Raw genomic sequence first — 20,242 nt, 5'->3', positions numbered from 1 at the left:
ACTGAAATCTATGGGACTTACACATATCCAGCATCTCTTGCACCAAATGCCAGACTTCAGTCCTCACTGAGGACAGCGGTAGCTCTTCAACTCATGTTATTGCTAGAAGAATGATACTTTCCAAGAAGCAATGTTAAGTATTTCTATTTTATCCTTCTATACCATGTAAATACCTAATCATTATTTTGCAACTGGAATACTTGGAGATGCTCAGATACTTACAGTAAGTGCCACTGATCCTAGCAAAAGTCCAACTGAATAGACCAGTCCTTTGCTGTTTATCTTAACCTGTGGGAATTGGAGGAGACTTTTAAAATGCTCAGCATATAGCTGTGCTTTGGAGATCAAAAATCAATTTACTGATCTATAGTCCACCTTCTGTTTTGAATAGCGACTTACATATTTTAAACTATGGAAATCCACAACAGATTTATCATAATGAAGAACAGGAAGATTAGGGAATCAAAGCAAATGTATAGTAATCTCATCTCCATTAAAAAAGAAGTCAGCATTTATAATGGGATTTATGTTAAAAAATCCTCAGAAGAGAGAGATAAGCTGTTATTCTCATCTTACAGACAAAAATACTAAGGTATATGGAGACAGCTGTGCTAGAAGTTGTGTAGTGAGAAAATGATAGAGCCATGAACTATCCATGGCACTATTTTTCTGCTACACAGTGTAATATACTTCAGTTGACAAACTGGAAATTAATTGCAGCTTGTGGAAGGAGAATTCCCTCCTTAACTTTATGTTCCTTGGCAAAGAGGAACTAATTTAGCAACTAATAACACGCTCAGCAGGTTCTTTGGGGGTTTACTTATTTTATTTGTATGCTTTCCTCTTAGGATTTTTTACAAATAGAATAAAAGGAGAACTTAAAGATTTGCCAAGTATACGTACAGTTGATCCATAATCGATCGCCATGGTCTGCAAACCCCATGGAATGCCAAGTCCCACCAGAATGTCAAAGACATTACTCCCTACTGTATTGGACACTGCCATGTCACCAAGGCCTGCAGAGAAAAAAAAACAACACTTCAAAAAAATCAAAGTATACAACCATTAGTCTGTGTACTAGAGGAAATTAAAGGGAATGATCTTCATGGATGCAATTCCCCATAGAACCAGTCAGAGTATCTGAGGTAAGGAGACAATTTCCATAACATTTGCATGACTTCTGAAAAAAGCGTGCAAAAATTGCACTCCAGCTACATCTTCCTTGTGCCTCAGAGAGCTTTTACAAGGTGTGTGGTATCCACTCAGCATCTGAGTTCAATGTCAAAGTCCTGTTCTAAATAGCCAGCAGCCACAGAAACCTGAAGATTATGTACGGGATTCAGTATGTGGCTACATGACCTTTATCTCATGTGAATGATTCAAAGAGATCCTGAAAATAACCCAACCAGGTGGTAGTCAAAGACATTAAGCACTTCTGTGGGGCTCAATCAGCAATAATTGCACTTCAGGACCAATAAAATGCAACAGGAAAGTTAAAAAAGAGTGAATTGTGGTGAAGTACCTAGGTATTACACAAAATCTACCTCAAATACTCATCACTGGCTGGCATCTCATTCTGCACCACTGTCAATGAATATGAAGAAGGCAGAATTCTCTGTCCCTGCTAATTTCTTTTAGGCACTGGCCTAACTATTAAATCACTTTCACAAAGTGAATACTGGAAAGGAAAAGGAACTTTGACATAAATGGGACATCCCACAAACAGTTTCAGAGTATACACAGAGTGGAGACATACACTACCACACCATAAATACAGTATCTTCTAGTAGGAAGCTGCTGAGAGAAGGGTAATGCTTTCAATTCAAATTATAGTAGCGTTCCTCTCTGCTATTAGATATTTGTCTGCATTCTGTCAGTAAACAACTCTCTTGAATTCAACTAGAGCAAAGTCCCTGTACTGTCTTTAAGGAAATTAGGCTGCTTTTTGCCAAGCTAGTGCTTACCTTCACTTTCAGAGGAAAAAATCTCTACAGTAGTTTTGTCTAATACAATAGAAGAACTAATCTAAAGAGCAGTTTGTTAATTTAAAAATGTAACATGTTACAAAAATCTGTTTAATAATGCACATGAAAAATTAATTTAGTAGAAAGGTGGTTCCATAAAAATTCTGAATACTTTTTTGTACTGTTTTTTGTGAGATTTTCCTGCACATAAAAAATAATACGACCTGGAAAATTAAATATTTTAAATGTATAATACTTTTCAAGCAGGCAACATTTAACAGCACTACTTCTATCTCAAATTACAAAGGCAGGGCTTTTGAGTACTTAATTTATCACTGCAAAACACTTTTTTTTGCCCAACGATGTGTGCTGCAGATCTCATTATCAGGAAGGAAAAAAGGCTATGGGAATTGAAATAGTGGAAAAGAATACCACTAGGTCCTTTTCTTATTCCACTGCTGTACCAGGGATCATGCTGTCAGCTTTTATGTTTTTCATCAACAGGAGGTGACGCTGCTACCAGCATTTTTCAAGTAAAAAAAAGGAAGTGTAAAGAAACTTAATCAAAATGTAAAGATACATAAGAAAGCCTCTGACAATTTCAAATGGACAGTTGAGGAGAACACAGCTGACAGTTATCTAAAACTCTATCCAGCACGGCTATTCAGATGTCAAAGTGGGAAAGAGGTCTGCATTTGGATTAGAAGCATGCCTGGAGCAACATGACTTCTGCCACATCCTCTTAAACTGCTTCACTTCCCTGGGTTTGAGACGTCTTCTAGAAATCAGTACAAGTTTTACATGGACAAGTGGTTGTCAGTATATATTCTTCAATGCAATTTTTAATAGCTGATATTCTAGTTTTGTCTATGACTTTTATGTTTTTACCCTGGCTGATACATACCATACATGGCATATCTTAATGTTGAATTACCTTCTAGAATGCTAGAATGCCCAGTCCCAATAAGCAAAAGATAACAGGACAAGGACTACTTTTTTGATTTACAATAATTAGCAAAGTGTTTTGGCTTCTAATGAGGCCCTGACACAGTAAAAAATAAAATAATAATAATAATAATAATAATAATAATAAGAAGAAGAAGAAGAAGAAGAAAAAGAAGAAGAAATAAAATAAAATTGACAATTTATGTATATGGAGGAAGCAAATCACAAAGCATGTATGAAGGAATGCAGTTATGCTTCAGCAGACACAGTACCTTGTCTTGCTACTATTAAGCTGGCCATGCAGTCTGGGACACTTGTTCCTGCAGCTAGGAAAGTAATGCCCATGATCACATCTGGTATCCCAAGGGTGTATCCAATCACAGTCACCTGAACAGTGAGGAAAGTAGATTAATTTACCATATCTGGAAAGTCTCCTCATTCCAATACAGTTGTGCCATACTCTTAAATTTGATTTCTGGTTTGGACCCTAACAGGATTAGACTCAGGACACTTACCTATTTCTGCAAACCAAATGCTTGTGGAATAATCAGCATAAAAACAACCCTGTGCAAAGGAAAAGGACCTTGGGTCTTATTATTCAACATTTTTGGAATAAACAAAACTCCATTTTCTGTGCTTCTAACATGATATACTGATCTTTTAAGGAGATCAGGTGATCTGGTCTGTGGGTTTGGGATTTCTTTGTTCCCAAGAATGGCAAAGATTCTCACTGGTTCTATTCTCAAAAGGACTGCAACCAATTTATATTGTAATATAGGGGCAGAGATATAAAGAATTTATTATAACCCAACACATGAAGAAGAAACTAATTTCTTGCATGACTTCTGATACAATCTTGAAGTGAGCATGTCTGGTTATACTGTCCCCTGAGACTCCAGAGACGGCTTTAAAAGAGCTCAGGAAATCACTGAAGACTGCAGAATTCTTAGAAAGGACAGGGAACTGTATTTAGTTGGAGTATTCAAAGAGGGCTGAAAAAGCATGAAGAAAAGGCAGCTGAAAAGGAAATAGGCTTGTGAGACTGAGAAGACTGAATCAGGGACAGGTAGCTGAGACTGCTAAGGATGGAAGTCTTTAAGGCTCTGTGTTGTTTTCTCGAAAAAGTTTGCCAGTGTCTTATATGAGTAGAACTGGACTCTTCACCAAAGAAAAGGTGTATTTTAGGAACCTGATGATAAATCTTATCTTCAGGGGCAGAGACTCAGAAATAGGAGTAGGCATCATTCTCCTGCTGCAACTGGTAACAGGGTATTAAAGTCCATCTGCCCCTTAGAACAAACTGTATTGCAGTTCATCTGCCTCTTAAAACAAACTGTGTTGCACCCTTAATGAGCACCTCTCTCATTTTTGATATCTACACGTGGAACCAAGGTACAGAGTGTGAGCTTGCAAAGGAGATATAATATGAAATAAATGTGTGGCTCTGGCATCATTATGCCAGGCAGAATGAGTGGCTGGTATAGGAATTTCTTCAACAGTCTATGTTAAGAGGATTGCTTTACAATGTAAAACTTATATAGAAAGTTGCAAAAAGCATACAGAAAACACAATCTTCCATGAGAAGAAACATAAAACAGTTTGCAAATGCCTGACACATTTCAGGAAAGTAGAGATGTTCTCCATCCAAAAAAGTTTTTGCAGGTTTAAGAAGTTTAAGAATAAAAATTCGTCCATATGCGTGACCAGAAGAGTGTGCGTATATATATGTGTCTATGAGTGCAATATGTGAGACTATATATATTCCAACATGAAACCAACTGAAGGTTTCTTCACCATATATTCCTTTAAAAAGAAAAAGGAAAATGGGCATATGAATTCTTCACAGCATCCTACCAATCTTCAGCTTTATATTGCAGAAGTACTGCTCATTTTCCCATCACAGAATCAGTTTGAGGAGCTTTCCTAGTCATCTCTTCTCTAATTGAAAAGGTAAACTTGAGAGACTGAAAGAGGGTGAGGAGGAAAAATAGGAATTTATTAAAATCTTCAAGTAAGTATGCTCCTGAATTGACAACAATTTATTGATATACACCTGACACACTGTTTCTCACAGATCCAGGGCAAATGGAAACACACTAGCAACCATAATACTCTTCACTAAGAATTTTCTTTCCAATCTAATCAGGATGTTTTACACCACTTCTGAGTCTGCATCCAGCTGCCTTTTATGCATGTTTCAGTATGAGACCCTGTAGCCAAATTTCTAAAAGTGTCTCAGCTGCTAAGAGTTAAACATTTTCATTTAAATGCCCTTTACTAGTAGGATGTGGATAGCCACACTGTCTTGATAATCAGGCTGGCACCTTCCTGTACTGTACTGGACCCTACACAGTAAAGACCCAATTATTTGTGGAGGATAAAGCAGCAGAAAGCTAAAATTATAATAATTGAATATGAGCTGAAGAGACTGCACTACAACTACATGCCTTGCTTTAACAAATGCACAAGAGATCTATTATCTATTTTGAGATGCCCATTTCATTCAGTATGAAATCCTGCTACATACACTTACCATCCACACCATGAAGTAGGAGAACAAGGCAATCCAGAAAGTGGATAAGACGAATGTCAGCATAAACCACTTCTCCCAGCGTGGTTTGCTGCAGTTTGGAATGGTGGCAAAGAGCAAGAATATCAATGGCCATGTCAAAAACCATTTAACTTTGTTCATTTTTCCACCTGCAGGACAAAGAAAGGAAGGAAACAGTTTAGCTTTCCCATGACTATCCCAAGCCCAGTTACACCTCTTCGAGCACAGAGGATGACGCCAGTAGGATGTTTACAACTGTGCGTGTCAGCTCATTTTCCAGTGTACCTTTCAGCTATACTTGGCCTTGTCACTCTCAGCCAAGTTCTGCATGAACATCCAGAATCTTACAGTTAAGCCTGCCAAGGTCTATGTAAATCCATGAAAGAATTACAATGATTTAAAAGCATGGCTGATTTTAAAACTAAAATTAAGTCAGGTTTGTTGCTCTTTCAAATGTCTGTATTACTATTAATCCATAACTTAAAAAAAACCCCAAACCACCAAAAAACCCCACTCCTCTCACCTTATAAGGAATATTGAAATCCAAGTGGTGAAAATAACTTGTATGTTCTGTGCAGCAACAGAAAATACTCTCACAGAAAACAGAAGCACAGACCCAACCTATGAAGACAGCAAAGTTTTTTTCACAAGCCTCACTGTTCTCACTTGGGCAGAACTTGGAATAAGCTGATACTCTGGAGATCTAGACTTGTTAACTCTCTCCAACTGCACACAGCACCACCTCGAGATGGTCTCTTATTTTCTGTAAAAATTAACTGAATATAGTGACTTTCCTTGTACAGCTCTCCAAAATCAACTGGTGAGAAATACCAGAGAACTGTCATCACTGAAGACAAGTAAATACTTTCTCATTTTTTTAAAATTTACAGTATTGTAAATGTGCATAGAAATCTTAATACATAGAAGAGAATTATTTTATAATTGGGCCATAAGTAAATGGGTTACTATTTACATAGTTCATGAGGTATCCTTCAAGTAGGATAACAAATTTGTTTATCAGGCTAAATTAGAGTAACACAGCCAACATCATGGTAATTTTTATTTCTGTTTTCTTTACATTGTGTTAGAATTATGCTAGTAGGGATTACATCATTAACTGACAATGCTATGCATGAGATCTAGCAAAATATGCCATTTTGAATAAAATAATTGATCACATTGAGGAAAATTATCAGGTACATCTTCCAGTGAAGTTATTTAGCTAAATTACAAAGAACCAGTTAATAATTAGTGAAAGCTCCTATCAAGTTTATCAGGAATTTTCTTTCAAAAAGGACTTTGGTATTTAGGATTTGTGTAATGGGAATTTTTGTCAGCGAATTTAATTAGATTGATATCAGTCCTCTGGACCAATGTGCACCAGATGCAATGAAATTAAATATTAAATTAATAATACTTTTGTAATCTATGAGGCTACTTACTAGTCTAATTTAATTTGGTGAGCTCAAATGGAAGTCTTACATATTCTAGCACTAGATTTTCTTGTTTGAGTTATGAATCAATGTCTTAACTGGAGATTTCTTTGTGAATTCTGAGATGCCATCAACCCACAAGGAAATCTTAGACTAAGCTTGGCTTTTTATTCCCATTTAGTAGCTTGGGGCTGCGGAACTTCTAACGCATAAAACCACTGAAGTCTCTTAAGGTCAATTCTAGTTCTAGAATTGACTACTACTACTACTACTACTGGTTATTACAGATTTTACAGGAAAGACATTTTTCCCTCTGGTTACATATGCTGCTACACAGATTTTTTTTAAACAGTTATCTTCTATCTGTTCTGTCCAGAAAATGATATTTCTTGGCTCACTTCCCACTTTAATTCTCTTAGCAAGGCTGTAAATATCCCATGAACTATCCTATGGTAACTTATACTTCCTCCTGTTTAATTTGTTACAGTTTAGATCATTAAAAGCTCCTAGCTAGCTAATTGGTACTCTTGGTCTGCTCAAGTTGCTAGGCTTGGTTCATAGTCAGCATGGCCTAGGCCAGTAATTTCCTCAGTGTGTAATTCCAAACACAAGGTCAGTGGGTGACTGAGAGGAAAAATTATAGATCCGATTCTGATCTACGTGGGTGTAATCTAACTGACTTCAGTGCTGCTACACATAGGCAGTCCCATTTTCTTTTCAATAACATAAAAGAAGCAGAATTGCTTGAAGAACAAATAGAGAATAAATGCAATCAGCCTCTGCTGGGGAATGTTTATCTTGTCAGGAATCTTGCCTAGTACCCTGCATTAGTCAAACAAATGCTTTACTGAGACTGCACAGTGCCTTACCCCTGGCATTGCTATGTTTGTCCAGTTCCAGGAAACCTAAGTACTAGTGGAGGAGGACTTGCCTTTCCATTATCTTTGCTGAGTTTCAATGGATGTGTGTCACCCATTCCTGGCTCTATTAGTGGTGATGCTTTATCCACACATCATGAATTGAAATTACTTTTTACAGCTAGCTGGTTTGTGGAAGTGATATTTGTGTTCATTACATGGCAGCTAGGCTTGAGACTTTGGGGAACAACAGCTGCATGTAATTCTGTGTTTTGCTGGGTTAACAGAGAAGCTGAATGGCCATTTGCAGTGAACCTGGAACAGGTTTGAACCACCATGGCCAAAGCAGCCCACTTGACACATTCTGTATTGGCTTCTCTTTTGTGTCGTGGCTTGCTTTTATAAACTTTTATATAAAGCTTTATGTATATCTGGCCTTGGTTCTGCCTCAGGCCATTTTATTCAGTTCTTACTGCTGGGTCATGAAACTTCCGTGGCACCTGGTGCTAAAGAAGTCTACTCTTACATGGTAGACTTCTTAGTATTTTAAGAATTTATTAAGTATATTTAGCAGCAACCTCAATGAAGTGAGACTTTATTTCCTCAGGGAACTGATGACTTTATTCATTTTACCTGGCTTAGATGAATGCAAAAACAATATACGGCTTGAAAACATAAATTTTATTTTTTTCTTGTTCTTTTGAAATTATTTCTTTTGCTGTTCTGTTGTTTTGGTTTTGACCACCCACTCTAAAATAATCATTAAAATGATTTAATGAGAAATTTGTTAAAGTGGAGTACGCTTGTAGCTCATGACAAATTGTTTTACAATGTTGCATAGTTCCCTAGTACTTCTTCAAGGAAGAAAATGATCTCTCATTTGATACATAACTGTTCTGTTCCATTACAAGACCTCAGCGCAGTTGTTTTAAGAGTGGTACCAGCCACTCCTGTGAGCCTGGGGTGTAAAGGCTCCTACAGCAACCCACATAACTGAGCAAAGGTGTATTTTGCACCTCCCACAATAATAATGAAAGAATATTGTTTTATTATAGAAAGCAACACGGGTCTATATTCTGTTCACTCTGCTGTAAAACAGAAAGATGAGCATTTTTTGGCATGAGGTTCTTTTTACTGCTTTATACGTCCATTTTTCCTGTTTCCACACACACTTGGAAGGCTAGTATGCCAAGTATTTCAGAGAGGTATCATTACAGAAGAGCTTGATTACAATGTTTCTAAAAATGAAGTGGCAGCCCTACAACAAAGAGCTCTTTGCTAATTTTCAAAGCATTTCTGGGCTAGTCATCTTTCTAGATGTTATGCTCACAATAACTACTTTTACATACAGATAGTGTCCTGGTGAACAGACAACAGCACACATCACAGCACTGAGTATTTCCTTAAGGCGCTAAAGAAAATACTGTCCTATTCTCAGTGTTGACACAGAGCTGAGAGGAGCTCAGTATAAAAGTATGAAACTGCATTTTTGTTTATCTTCAGATCAGAAGTGTACTCTTGAGATAGCTACTGACTGACCCCATGTAGTGTACTTTGGTTTGCAATTTACTGCATTTTAGTTTGCAACATGGAGCAGCCTTGCTGCACACCAATAAGATTCCCTTGCTATAAAGCTGAACCAGAGACACAAACTTAGAAGTGCTCCAAAACCTAATGGGATCAGGCTAGAGCTAGTCTGAAACAAAACTTCCAAAGGCATATAGTGCAGACAGTCCACATGTCCTAGGCAATAAGCTTCACAGAAAACACATTTTTAAGTTTAGACAGACTGGAGTCTGCAACTATACCATCAAGAGTCACCTCTAAGGTATTGTAGGTAGTTAAACTTGATAACTTTTCAGTTAGTCTTTCATTTAAAAGCATAGCAGGCAAGCACAGACCTCCACTCCACACTTCAGAACATGCCTAAACCTTCCCAAGTGAAAGAAGCATCTCCTTACACAAAGCAGTGATTAGCTGACTGATCTAAAAAAAAAAAAATAAGATCCCTGAAAAGTATGAATCTAACTGGCACAAAGGATTTTCAAAACTGTATGTTTATGAATTCATATAAATCTCTCACTTAAGGCAACTTGAAAACTGGGAAAGGTTTTCTCTAATTGAAGTCTACCTACAAAATGAGAAAGGCTTCCTGGAGTCTACTATTTCTTTCTATTTTTTCTAGGGGTTTTTTGGTTTCGACAACAGTAAACTTAGAGGAAAAAAATGGCACATCCAGGCTTGCCTAGAAAGATTATTGCTGCAAATTTTTTTGATGCTCCACTTCATAATTTTTGAATTCCTTTTTTATTTTTTTAATGTCTCTACCTTTTTTTGAGAAGAAAAAACAGACAAAGAAACAAAAAAACCCAACAAAACCTAACCTGTTTTTCCACCAATTAAAAGTGATTTTTAAAGCACCTGTCATCTTGGTCCTAATTAAGCTTTATATCTACAAAGATGTATTTACACCCACATATCATTATCAATATTAATTCAATTCTCAGCCAGAAAATGTGTAATGGTAACACACATGCTTCCACACTAGCAGTTTTGTAAGAACCCAGACAGCAAGTAAGCTTCTGCCAGAAAATGCTGTTGTTTGTCAGAGTTCAGACTGATTAGAAAACTTTAATATATGTAAGTTAGACAATCTGAAATCATGTCTAGTCATGTGCAGCATCCAAAACTGAAGAGAGAATTATAAATTTTTGTCACAAGTATTGGGACTCAACACAGAAACAACTAGAACAGATATAACAAACCAGATGCCCTGTGAATTTTCCATCAGAATTATTTTCCACTGAAAAATGCCTTTGTTGCAATTAAAAAAAAATCTGAGAAAATGGTTTTCAATTTGCAATTAGGAAAATTAACACAGCAGCTGAATCTTCACCTTCTTCAAAAATCCTTGTTGATTTCAGCTTTGCAACTTCCCTTAGGAATTGTGGAGGCAAAAGACTCTGTGTTACCAGACTAGAAAAAGGCTACATAAGTGTATCCAAGGAGGCCCAACCTTTGTCAACCTTCCAAGCGGGCAACAGATATATTAAAGTACTTTTATTGCAATTCTCCTGCAACAGATCTTTGGAAACACTTTTTTTCCCCTCTGGAAAACACCAAGGTTTTACTTCTTACCCTCATCCAAAACACACTATTTCTTAAACTACTGGTACTCTTCTCAGAAGTTGCATTTTCCAGAATAAAAGTTCGAAATTCTAGGCCATGAGATCTGTCCAAAACTACTCAGATCTCTATTTTCAGCCTGTGTTTTTACCACACTTAGCATATTTGGATTTATGCCAATAATTTTCTCTTAAATACACATTTTCGGTACAGTGGAAACTGGTCTAGAAAAAAGAATTTGCTCCAGTACAGAGAAACAAACTTTAGTTTCACAGTTACCATAGGTTTACATAGGACAACATTCAACAAAAATAAAACGTAACTGAACAGAAATACTCCCCATATCTTGTTAAACTTGGTTGGATATTGGCCTGGTTTATTTTGTATGTTTTAACCTCGTTGTATACTTAATCAATTTTTTTTTTAAGGGAAAACCGGTATTTATAGACTTCCTCAAGTTCCTCTTCACCCTTTCATAATACGGTGATGAGTTACTAAATTCAATCTTTGATGAGTTCTCTTCCAATCTATCCAGTGCATCCTCCACCAAGGAGTACACTTATTGCTCTTCTGGAACACTGTTTCCAGTTTAGTTTTCTACAGAAGGAGTCTGACTTGTGAGCTCCAAGAACACGATGCAAATCAAAGTGCAGTAAATGAGGACAACAGAGATCTGAAATAAAATTCTAAGGCAGATGCCCTATTACACAGGCAGTGGCAAGAGGAAGCTCTTCTAAAAAAGCATTTTGGTATACTACAGTTAGGTCCTACTCTGAACTAGCTTCTTGGAAGAAGAACTCTCTTGCAACATCAAATAAGCCCTCTTCCTAGCTCCTTAAGCCTCCTAAGTCATGTTTCCAATCTTTGGCAAAAGCACCATAAAGCAGGCCAAAAAGACAGCCTGAGGAACAACTAAAGTGAAGAATCAGAAGTCACAATAAATCTTACTTAAAATACATTAGGAGCAGGAAGTCTTCTGGGTCCACTAGTGGTCAAAGTATAAAGGAGCACTGAGAGAAGATGGGGGCATTGCAGAGAGGTAAAAGAACTCTGCATCGGAGACAGAAACTATAAAGGTTTCTACATGGAACTAGCTCATGCCTGGAGGACATGTAACTCCATAGGAGATATAACAAAGAGATACAGCATCCTGAGTGTTCAAGTGAGGTACTCCAGGTTTGCCTTGTTCCCTGTGTTTCCAGTAAAAGAAGACATTAAGTGAAGCTAGTAGGAGTCAGGTTCAAAGGAAGTAAAAGATGGTTCTTCACAAAACCATAAAACACCTTCCCAAAGGATGTTGTGGGTGTTAAATGTTTGCAAAGATTCAATATGAATTAGACAGGTTAATAAAGAAGAAATACACTAGGGAATTTTAAATTAAAATTTTACACCCAGTCCAGGAACTTCCTTGAGCTGAAAACAGCTGAACACCAACTTTTCCTGTCTTGTCCTTCCCCAGGCTTCTTCATAAAATCATGGTTGGAGTCAGAGTATTGAGTGAGACAAACATTTGGTTTGACCAAGTACAAACATTTTAAATGTTTCTAGTAGATACTGTTAATTTTTTTTTGCTTCTATGCTACATGTTATCTTTGCATTTTGGATCCATACAAAAATGGGCAGAATTGCTAATCTCTTTTATTGCCATCTCATTTTAGCTGTAAGAATTATTATTTCTGTTTTAGCTAACACCATCATGACTTATATAAAGCACCCATGCTCCAATCCTGTAAGAGAAGGAGTTCTTCATTTCTGTGAAATGAGCAGGAGCTGAGAACATAGAGTATTTTAAAGGGTGCTGAACATGTGACAATGGAAGGGATTTAAGCATCCATTAAGAGCTGCACAGAAGTGCTTTTCTGAGTCTGGGCTCTAAAGGACTATGGAGCTATACAAGGCCTTTAACACATGATTTGGTTGTCAACATATGCTTGCTCGGTTTCATCCTTCTTTATTCTGATGTGTGGAGTGTTTTTTTTAAAGTTTAGGATCTGTTTCCAAACAACTGTAGAGTAATCAAATTGTAAAGCTTCAAATGAGCCTTTCTCTTGGAAGATAATCATCACAGCCTAAAGGTTAGGTCAAGAAAGAAATTCCTCTTTTAAAAAGACAAAGTTTTTTCCCCACACAGAAACCAAAGGCAAAGGCTGGTTTGAATGATATCTTACACAGTTTCCACAAAAACTGTATGTTGTTTCCTGTTTCAAAATGGGCCTGAACCACACCCTAGGGGTGAATCCTTACAGATGTTCGACAAAGGGATCTAGGCTGTAACAGTCTGAGGCCTTTTCATGTAACAACTATTCTCTGCTTTTTTGTGCTAAAGCCCCCAGAATTATTGCTGAGCACTGCTGTTGACAAAGGATAAAAAAGAACAAAACGCAAAACCTGGAGATGGCAAATAATTACTGGGAATCACTCAGAGATGATGTAGTGCTTTAAGCTTCATTTACATTTACTTCTGTTTCAGAAAAAACCCCAAGTTGTTCTTGCAAAAGGATCTAGAATATGCAATTTGAAGGAAGAAAGTCAAATTCCAAACTAGGCTAAAAAAGGTGACTATAAAACAGCATTAAAAAAGGGGTTGGGCCAATGCATAGCCACTTCAGTTGCAGTTCCTAAAATACTAGAGTGAATTTTCTACTTAGGACACTGCAAACAGTTGAATTGGAAAGTCCTATTTTAAAGAGAAAGGCTGTTTTTCATAGAACCCTTTATAGTACTGAAAGAATACACAAGCTTCTGATCTTTAGAAAATGTATGTGCCTTCTTCCTGGTCTGAAAAGATATCAAAGAAAAACAGAGAGGATTCTGGGAAACTGTCTGCAAACTACCTTTTCCCTAAAGCCAGCTTTAAATGTCAGGGTTTTTTTAGACTACTGATTGTCCCACAGTACTTAAACAACAACAAAGTTTGATGCTGGCTCCTCACATTTTCTCCAAACTTATTAAAGTGGTGCTTTTGTAGGCAAAATAAAAGAATTCTTGCTCAGAGTATATGAGTTGAGCAATGAGAATCCAACCAACAGATAATCATCTCCAGACAAAAGGAGTAACAAAACCTGAAGGTAACGATGAGGATTTTATACAATTGCCTTACCACTTTTACACAACTCTTTTGAGTTCATGTTGAACTTTTGCTCCATTCAGTATCACCTGTATCATCAATGGTTCCACTCTGGCCTCTTACACCTCACTTATCTTTAAAGACTTTCTCAAAAATGCAGAAAAACTGCATTTAAAGAAGACCAATGACATAAATTATAACTCCCTCCTTAGTTCAAAGCATTCTATCTATTGTGAATGTCACACACTTAGGAAGCTCTATTCTGAAATCTATTTTTTAATCATAAAGAAGCTGTCTGGAATGTGAGAAGAAATGCATGATTGCACCACACTAATCAAAACTTGTATCCAAAAACTTGTTAAAAACATCTCAGTTTAAAAATCTTTGTCAACACATGCAAGGATAGTCAAGGTTTGGAACAGGCTGCCTGCTGAAGTAGTGGAATCACTGTCTCTGGAAGTGTTCAAAAAAAGTGCAAACGTGGTGCTTAGGGACACGGCTTAGTGGTGGACTTGACAGTGTTAGGTTAATGGTTGGACTCAATGATCCTAGAGGTTTTTTCCAAACTTAATGATTCTAGGATTCTTTGATTTTTTTTGATGGCTTGGGAAGACATTTTTGCTTCTTAAAAAGTTGTTTATTACAGTTTCCGTTACTATTATTACTGTTGTCATTAACACCGTGTTCACGTGCACAAGCATACTGCTGACCTGGATCCCCTTATTTCACCAAACAATAAAAGTAGTTTTTTCATTATCTCATGAATTATCAGAAGCCCATCTAGTGGACCTCTCTTCAGTGAATTAGTTTGTTTCCATTCTTCACTCCAAACCATAAACTGCTGACTTCAAGAAGCTCCTGTGGGAGCACAGTAACATACAGTAACATAACATACAGTGTCATCTAGTCTTCACACAGTATGCCTCAATGTTTTTTCAAGCACAAATGATAGCAACTGAAGAAATGGGATCTCTAAGAAATTAGAATAATATACAACATGGCAAATTCTCCCTTCTTTTTCACTGCATGTAACATTCATTTATGCCAAGCAATATTTGTGTTAACCAGTAACTGTGTGACAGAGGACTACTGGATACATGTCTATGAGGGGCAATCTAATCTCTGCTGTCTAATCTCCAATGCATGTGGATGAGAGTCAACCTGCAATGTGACAAGGGCACCAGCATAAGAAGGTTGGTTATATATATATATAGACCTTTACAGAATTTAAAAAAAAAATTCAGAAGGTGAATATTATTAGCTATTCTAACAATTTTAAACACTCTTTCTCCCCCTAAATCTTTCTTTCTCTTCATTCAAGAAGTCTCCCCTACAGTCACTAAATCAATCTATTATGTATTTATACACCTAACTGCCTTTGGCCTAGCCATTTTCAGCAGGTCATTATTAACTGTTGACTTCAAAATTACTAGTAGTGCAGTGCTCATCGGGTTGGTCTGGCATGCTTTTTTTAATATAAACCTGCCTTACCTGCTTTCACTTAGCCTCTGGCAATTCAGCACTTCCACCATTATTGTCCATGGTGACTGGAAAACACTTTCCTAAGATCTGCTTTTAGCCACACAGCCTCCAGCCTAGTTTTACTGTCATCAAATCCAGCCTTCACACAGTCAAAACAATCTCTTTCCTTCTTTCTCCCCACATACGTTGTCTTTTCTTACCACCCAGTGTTTGACATTTAAATTATCTTCTGTTTTGGTACTACAAACACCTGGAAAAGTAAGTCTTACCTGGCACTGAAAATGGAGTTAGAGTGTCCTGTTCATTTTCCTCCTCTTGGTTTCCCACAGGGATGTTTCCATTTTCAATGTTCTCTTGTCTCCTGTTCTGAAGTGCTTTGCTTGAACCATTGGCAGACTGGATTAACCGCTGACGCTGCACAGTGTCAAAGACAAAACTGCCATAGTTTGGAAAACATTTATTTTGTGAAATCTTAGTTTTGCTGTCTGTCCAGCCCCAATCCCATGAGCCATGAAGTTTCTCCACAAAGCTTTCCTTTCAGTCAGCAACAAACTTGTAAGTGGCCTACCTGTCTTCATCAGGCTAGTTTTGACCATCCACCTCAAAACTAATGGCAGGAGTCTTCCAAGCCATGATGGAGGAAGTTGTAGTGTTTGTTCTTCCACACCATGTGGCACTTCTCATTCAACAAATCCCACTCAAACCAGCAACAGCACCATAATCTAGTCACAACACTCAAGACATCTCTGCACCATTAGAGTTGGCTTATGAATGACTAATTACCCAGGAACTCCCCTTCTCAGATCCAACTCTTCTCCCTCCTTCTGATCTCCATTCATTGAGGTAAATGTAAATATTCCACTTTTAATTTCAAACACAAGACTAATCCCTGTTGTCCTTGTCTCAGTATATACTTTCCTGAAGCTCATAACTGGCCCTGCAGACATGTGTAAGACTGCTACGGTTCCAACAGACAGTACAACAATTACAGGGATAGGTTTTAAACATCAGTATATATATCCACTTATGAACTGGAGAATGTGAGATGTAACAGTAAGTTCTTTTATTAAAAAAAAGAATATTTTTAGTTCATTAGATTAGATAATACAGGGCTGATAAGTGTTCTCTTTCCATGACAAATGATTGCAAATTCTTAAAAAGTGCTCTGAAATGCCCTGAAAAATAAAGTAACTGCACAACATGTAAGAAAAATTTTGAAAGCAGTATTAACACACTATAATGAAAAACAACTATGTGTCCTGTCTGATCTTCTGCTCTTGACCATAACACCACCAATTTTTCAGTGTTTTACTGTTAAACTGGACTTTTGTTACAAACATATTAATGGTACTTTTAGTGGGGCATATTCACTATGCTGGGTAGACACATGACCCCTACTGTGATGTTCAAATTCTAGAAACTTGCTAAAGCTTGTACATCCTAACTACTGAAATCAATTTGTTTCTCAGAGTAAATACCTCTCATATTTGATATTGTAGGAGCAAAGGATAAAATCCTGCCCTCATAGAACCCAAGGTTGACAAGGCAAAAATTTCACCCCAAGTACTTCACGTAAGTTCAGAACAGCATCACTTGGCCAGTCCTGCCACTTCAGCTTCAGGATATGGAACAAGCAATATACAGTGGTGACAATATATCAAGTAAGAGTGAACTGAAACTGTCCAGAGCAAATTCCCCTCATGAAAATATTTTGGCCTATTTTTATTTTGAGCTGAGGACTACAGTGAATACCAAAGAGGCAGGCAAATCTCTGCAGTGATCCTGAAGCATTGCTAATATAAGAGCAGTTCTAACAGAATTTTTGTTGCGCTGTTCATTATCCTTCCTTAGCCTGACCACTTTTGTAATGAGCAAAACCAATTCTTGTGCTGCAAATAAATTCCAAATGTGCACACACACACACACACTTCCCAAAATAAACATCTTCTGTCAGGGAGATAAGGTAGTCCCTCCTTCTTGACTGCTGTCCCATTAAAACAGGCAGCATCACCAGTTTGGAATCAATCTTCAAATCTGCTGCGACACAGCTCTATTCCACCCCTAGAAACATGGGAGAATCTACATTCCAGAATTGCTATGAGCACAGCTCTTTGGTAATCCCTCTGCCTCACGGTCACTTACTGTTTTCTTAATGAACCTACCTCATTAATGATGAGTCTGCTTGCCATCCTCATTCTGGTGCGTGGTCCAAACTTATTCGTAATCATAATCCGTAAGCCAGCTTCAGGGAACCGGTATTTGGGGGGACTGGAGCAGATGATCTCATCCACCATCATAACACTATTTTTGCCATACTGCTGTGTCCCCTTCACTAATGATCACAATGGACAGAGTTAGCAGTGTAATTGATCTTACCATGCTTTCCATCACCCAGAGTCCTTCTTTTCAGACTCAGGAGGGGGTAATAGTCATCTGAATGCTTGAGTTTATGAGTGACTTTACTGTAATGTTTCTGCAGCCTGGTGAATCTCCTCATCAGTTGTGCACTTTGTTCAGATCACAAGCTGGAAAGGGATTTCACTCTACTAAGGTAGCCACCAAGCTACTCTCAGGTAAGTGGGAGGAGTTTTTACCCAGCCATTCATGCTGTAGTGCCAGTTTTCTTTGCTTATGTCCCACTACGGTTTTGTACATCTTCTCTAAAAGCACTTGCACCGTGGCAGTGTAGACAGCACTCCTGAAACTTCTAAAGCTATCCCATTGGCTCAAGCTGCTGCACATCCAGGACTCCCTAATGTTGTGCTCACTCCTTCTGGAAATCTTAACCAATATCTCTAACATAGCAAGATTTGAAACGATTAAAAACAATTGTCAGGAACAAATGTATGCTATAAGGAAGCCTTTGTTAATATAAAGGAACCTATACCAAGGTTAAGATTACAAGGTTAACCAAGTTTCACCATGTTAAGAACACAGAGAGACAAAATTATATTGGGAATCGACACAAGCACATGCAAGGACTTCAGGAGCTCAATATCAAACCAATATTCTCACAAATGCTACAGACTACACACAGAAAGCAGAGCAAGGCTCAGCAGACAGGAGACATACCCATATGGTGTTAGAAAGCAGGGCAGGAAATATGCATATGACTGTAATAAATATTAATTATTACATATAATATTGTACAGGAAAAAAAATTCTTTGCTGCTTGCTTTCTGCTTTGCTTAGCTTGGCCTCCCCCTCTCCCTCACCTTTTGCATTGTTACTTACATTAAGAAGAGGAAGAGAATTTAGGAGGTAGAAGTGAAAGATAATTAGTGCATGGTTCCAGTCAGGAAGCAAAGGAAATCTAAGAAAACATTCAACTTAAACAATGGAATTAAAATGGACCTGTTCTAAACGCACAGTAGTCTATATTGTTATTCTTTTGCATTGTTACAGTGTTGAAGCATTTTTGTTTTTCACGAAAAAGATTGGATTCACGCATGCACCTAAATCATGCATTAAAGGCTTTGCTGTCTCAAGCATCTCTAACATATCTGAAGTTGAAGAAATATATCCTCCATTATGATTCAGCATGAAAAACCTAGCAAGCTTTTAAATCACCAATAAACATCTGTAATTTTTACCCTTCAGCATTTGAGTGTCTTGCTTTGTTTCACTAAAATGAGTTTTCAATGAGTACACTGGGGTCACCTGAAGTGTCATAAAGAGGTCTTTCATTTCACAAAGAAATGTGACCTACTCAAAGAATCCACTCTGTAGTCTTGTCTTTCAGCTTAGTATCTGTAATGCAGAATAGAACTAGCAGTAATTTTACATTTGCTAAATGTAAAGGAGCAATTATCCTCCCCCCCAACACCTAAACCAAATTAACCTTGCTGAGTACTGCAGCTGATACCACAAATAAGAAGAACATCCATTACACTGACTCTTACAGTTTAAAGTTTTCTGTGAAGGTATATATAGCCAGACATGCTTCCTAGGAATCCATCCCCACAGAAGAGGTTACCTAGGAACCAATCCCCACAGAGGAGGACTCAACCACATCAGCTTAACATTCGCTTTAGTTAAACAAAGAAAAAGAAATGTTTGACAGTAATGCTGGTAAGGCAAAAAGGCCAGATATTAAAAGTCTCATCAGATTAACTGCTCTCAAGTGAGTTTCTCCAAAGAAGTACCCAAAATGCATCATCTTACAATGTCATGAAAAACATGGAAGCACTGAAGTTACTCTGAAATTGTTTCTTAGAAACAATGAGTGTTTTCTTAAGAAAACAGTGAGTAAACTGTAAGTAAACAGTAAACAGTGAGTAAAATACCATGATAAAAACTGATATAGAATACCTCACAATAAATAAATAAATATATATATATAAGTAATTGCAGGTATTTTGACTTAATTGCAGTACATTGCTTTTATAATTTTCATAAAAGCTTTTCAGTCTGACTCTCTATGCCCATAAATATATATATACATTAACCTCATATAGTATGGACTCCACCTAAAACTTTTTTTAAGAAATATGAAACAGAGAAAAGCCTTTTCCACTTCTCCTTTGTGATAATCCTTAGTAAAAATATCCACTGAGAACAGCTTTTCTTTTCAAAAATCTTACCTAAACATTCTGCTCACTACAAAGGCTCATCACCAACAACCCTATCAAAATCAACAGAAAGCTTCTTGATGACTTTAGTTCTGATCAGGCCCTCAGAAACCCACGTTTTTCCAAGAGTTTCTGGTTTCAGGCAGGAATTGAACCACGCCACCTGGTGGAAATTTGGGTTAACATAATAAAAGCCAAGGACAGTACATATTTGTACTTTGAAAATAGGAGCAGTATTTACAAAGT

At 37.3% G+C, this 20,242-nt stretch overlaps 1 protein-coding gene across 2 annotated transcripts in view; it reads right to left on the bottom strand.

The window, feature by feature from the left end:
* SLC24A4 (solute carrier family 24 member 4) overlaps positions 1-20,242 on the bottom strand; it is a 97,459-nt gene that overhangs the window by 7,794 nt on the left and 69,423 nt on the right. For both annotated transcript variants that reach the window (XM_039382670.1, XM_027746101.2), the window contains exons 11-16: positions 17,588-17,757; positions 15,695-15,839; positions 5,443-5,609; positions 3,182-3,296; positions 904-1,016; positions 223-288 (exon numbers count right to left, since the gene is read on the bottom strand). In XM_039382670.1, the coding sequence (XP_039238604.1) occupies positions 223-288; positions 904-1,016; positions 3,182-3,296; positions 5,443-5,609; positions 15,695-15,839; positions 17,588-17,757 (776 nt within the window). The remainder of the gene's footprint in view (positions 1-222; positions 289-903; positions 1,017-3,181; positions 3,297-5,442; positions 5,610-15,694; positions 15,840-17,587; positions 17,758-20,242) is intronic.

The sequence above is a fragment of the Pipra filicauda genome, unplaced genomic scaffold (assembly GCF_003945595.2).
Source record: "Pipra filicauda isolate LSUMZ 115617 unplaced genomic scaffold, ASM394559v2 scaffold27_size4233163_pilon, whole genome shotgun sequence".
In the NCBI taxonomy this organism is placed as follows: domain Eukaryota; kingdom Metazoa; phylum Chordata; class Aves; order Passeriformes; family Pipridae; genus Pipra; species Pipra filicauda.
This window is presented reverse-complemented; position numbering and strand designations above follow the sequence as displayed.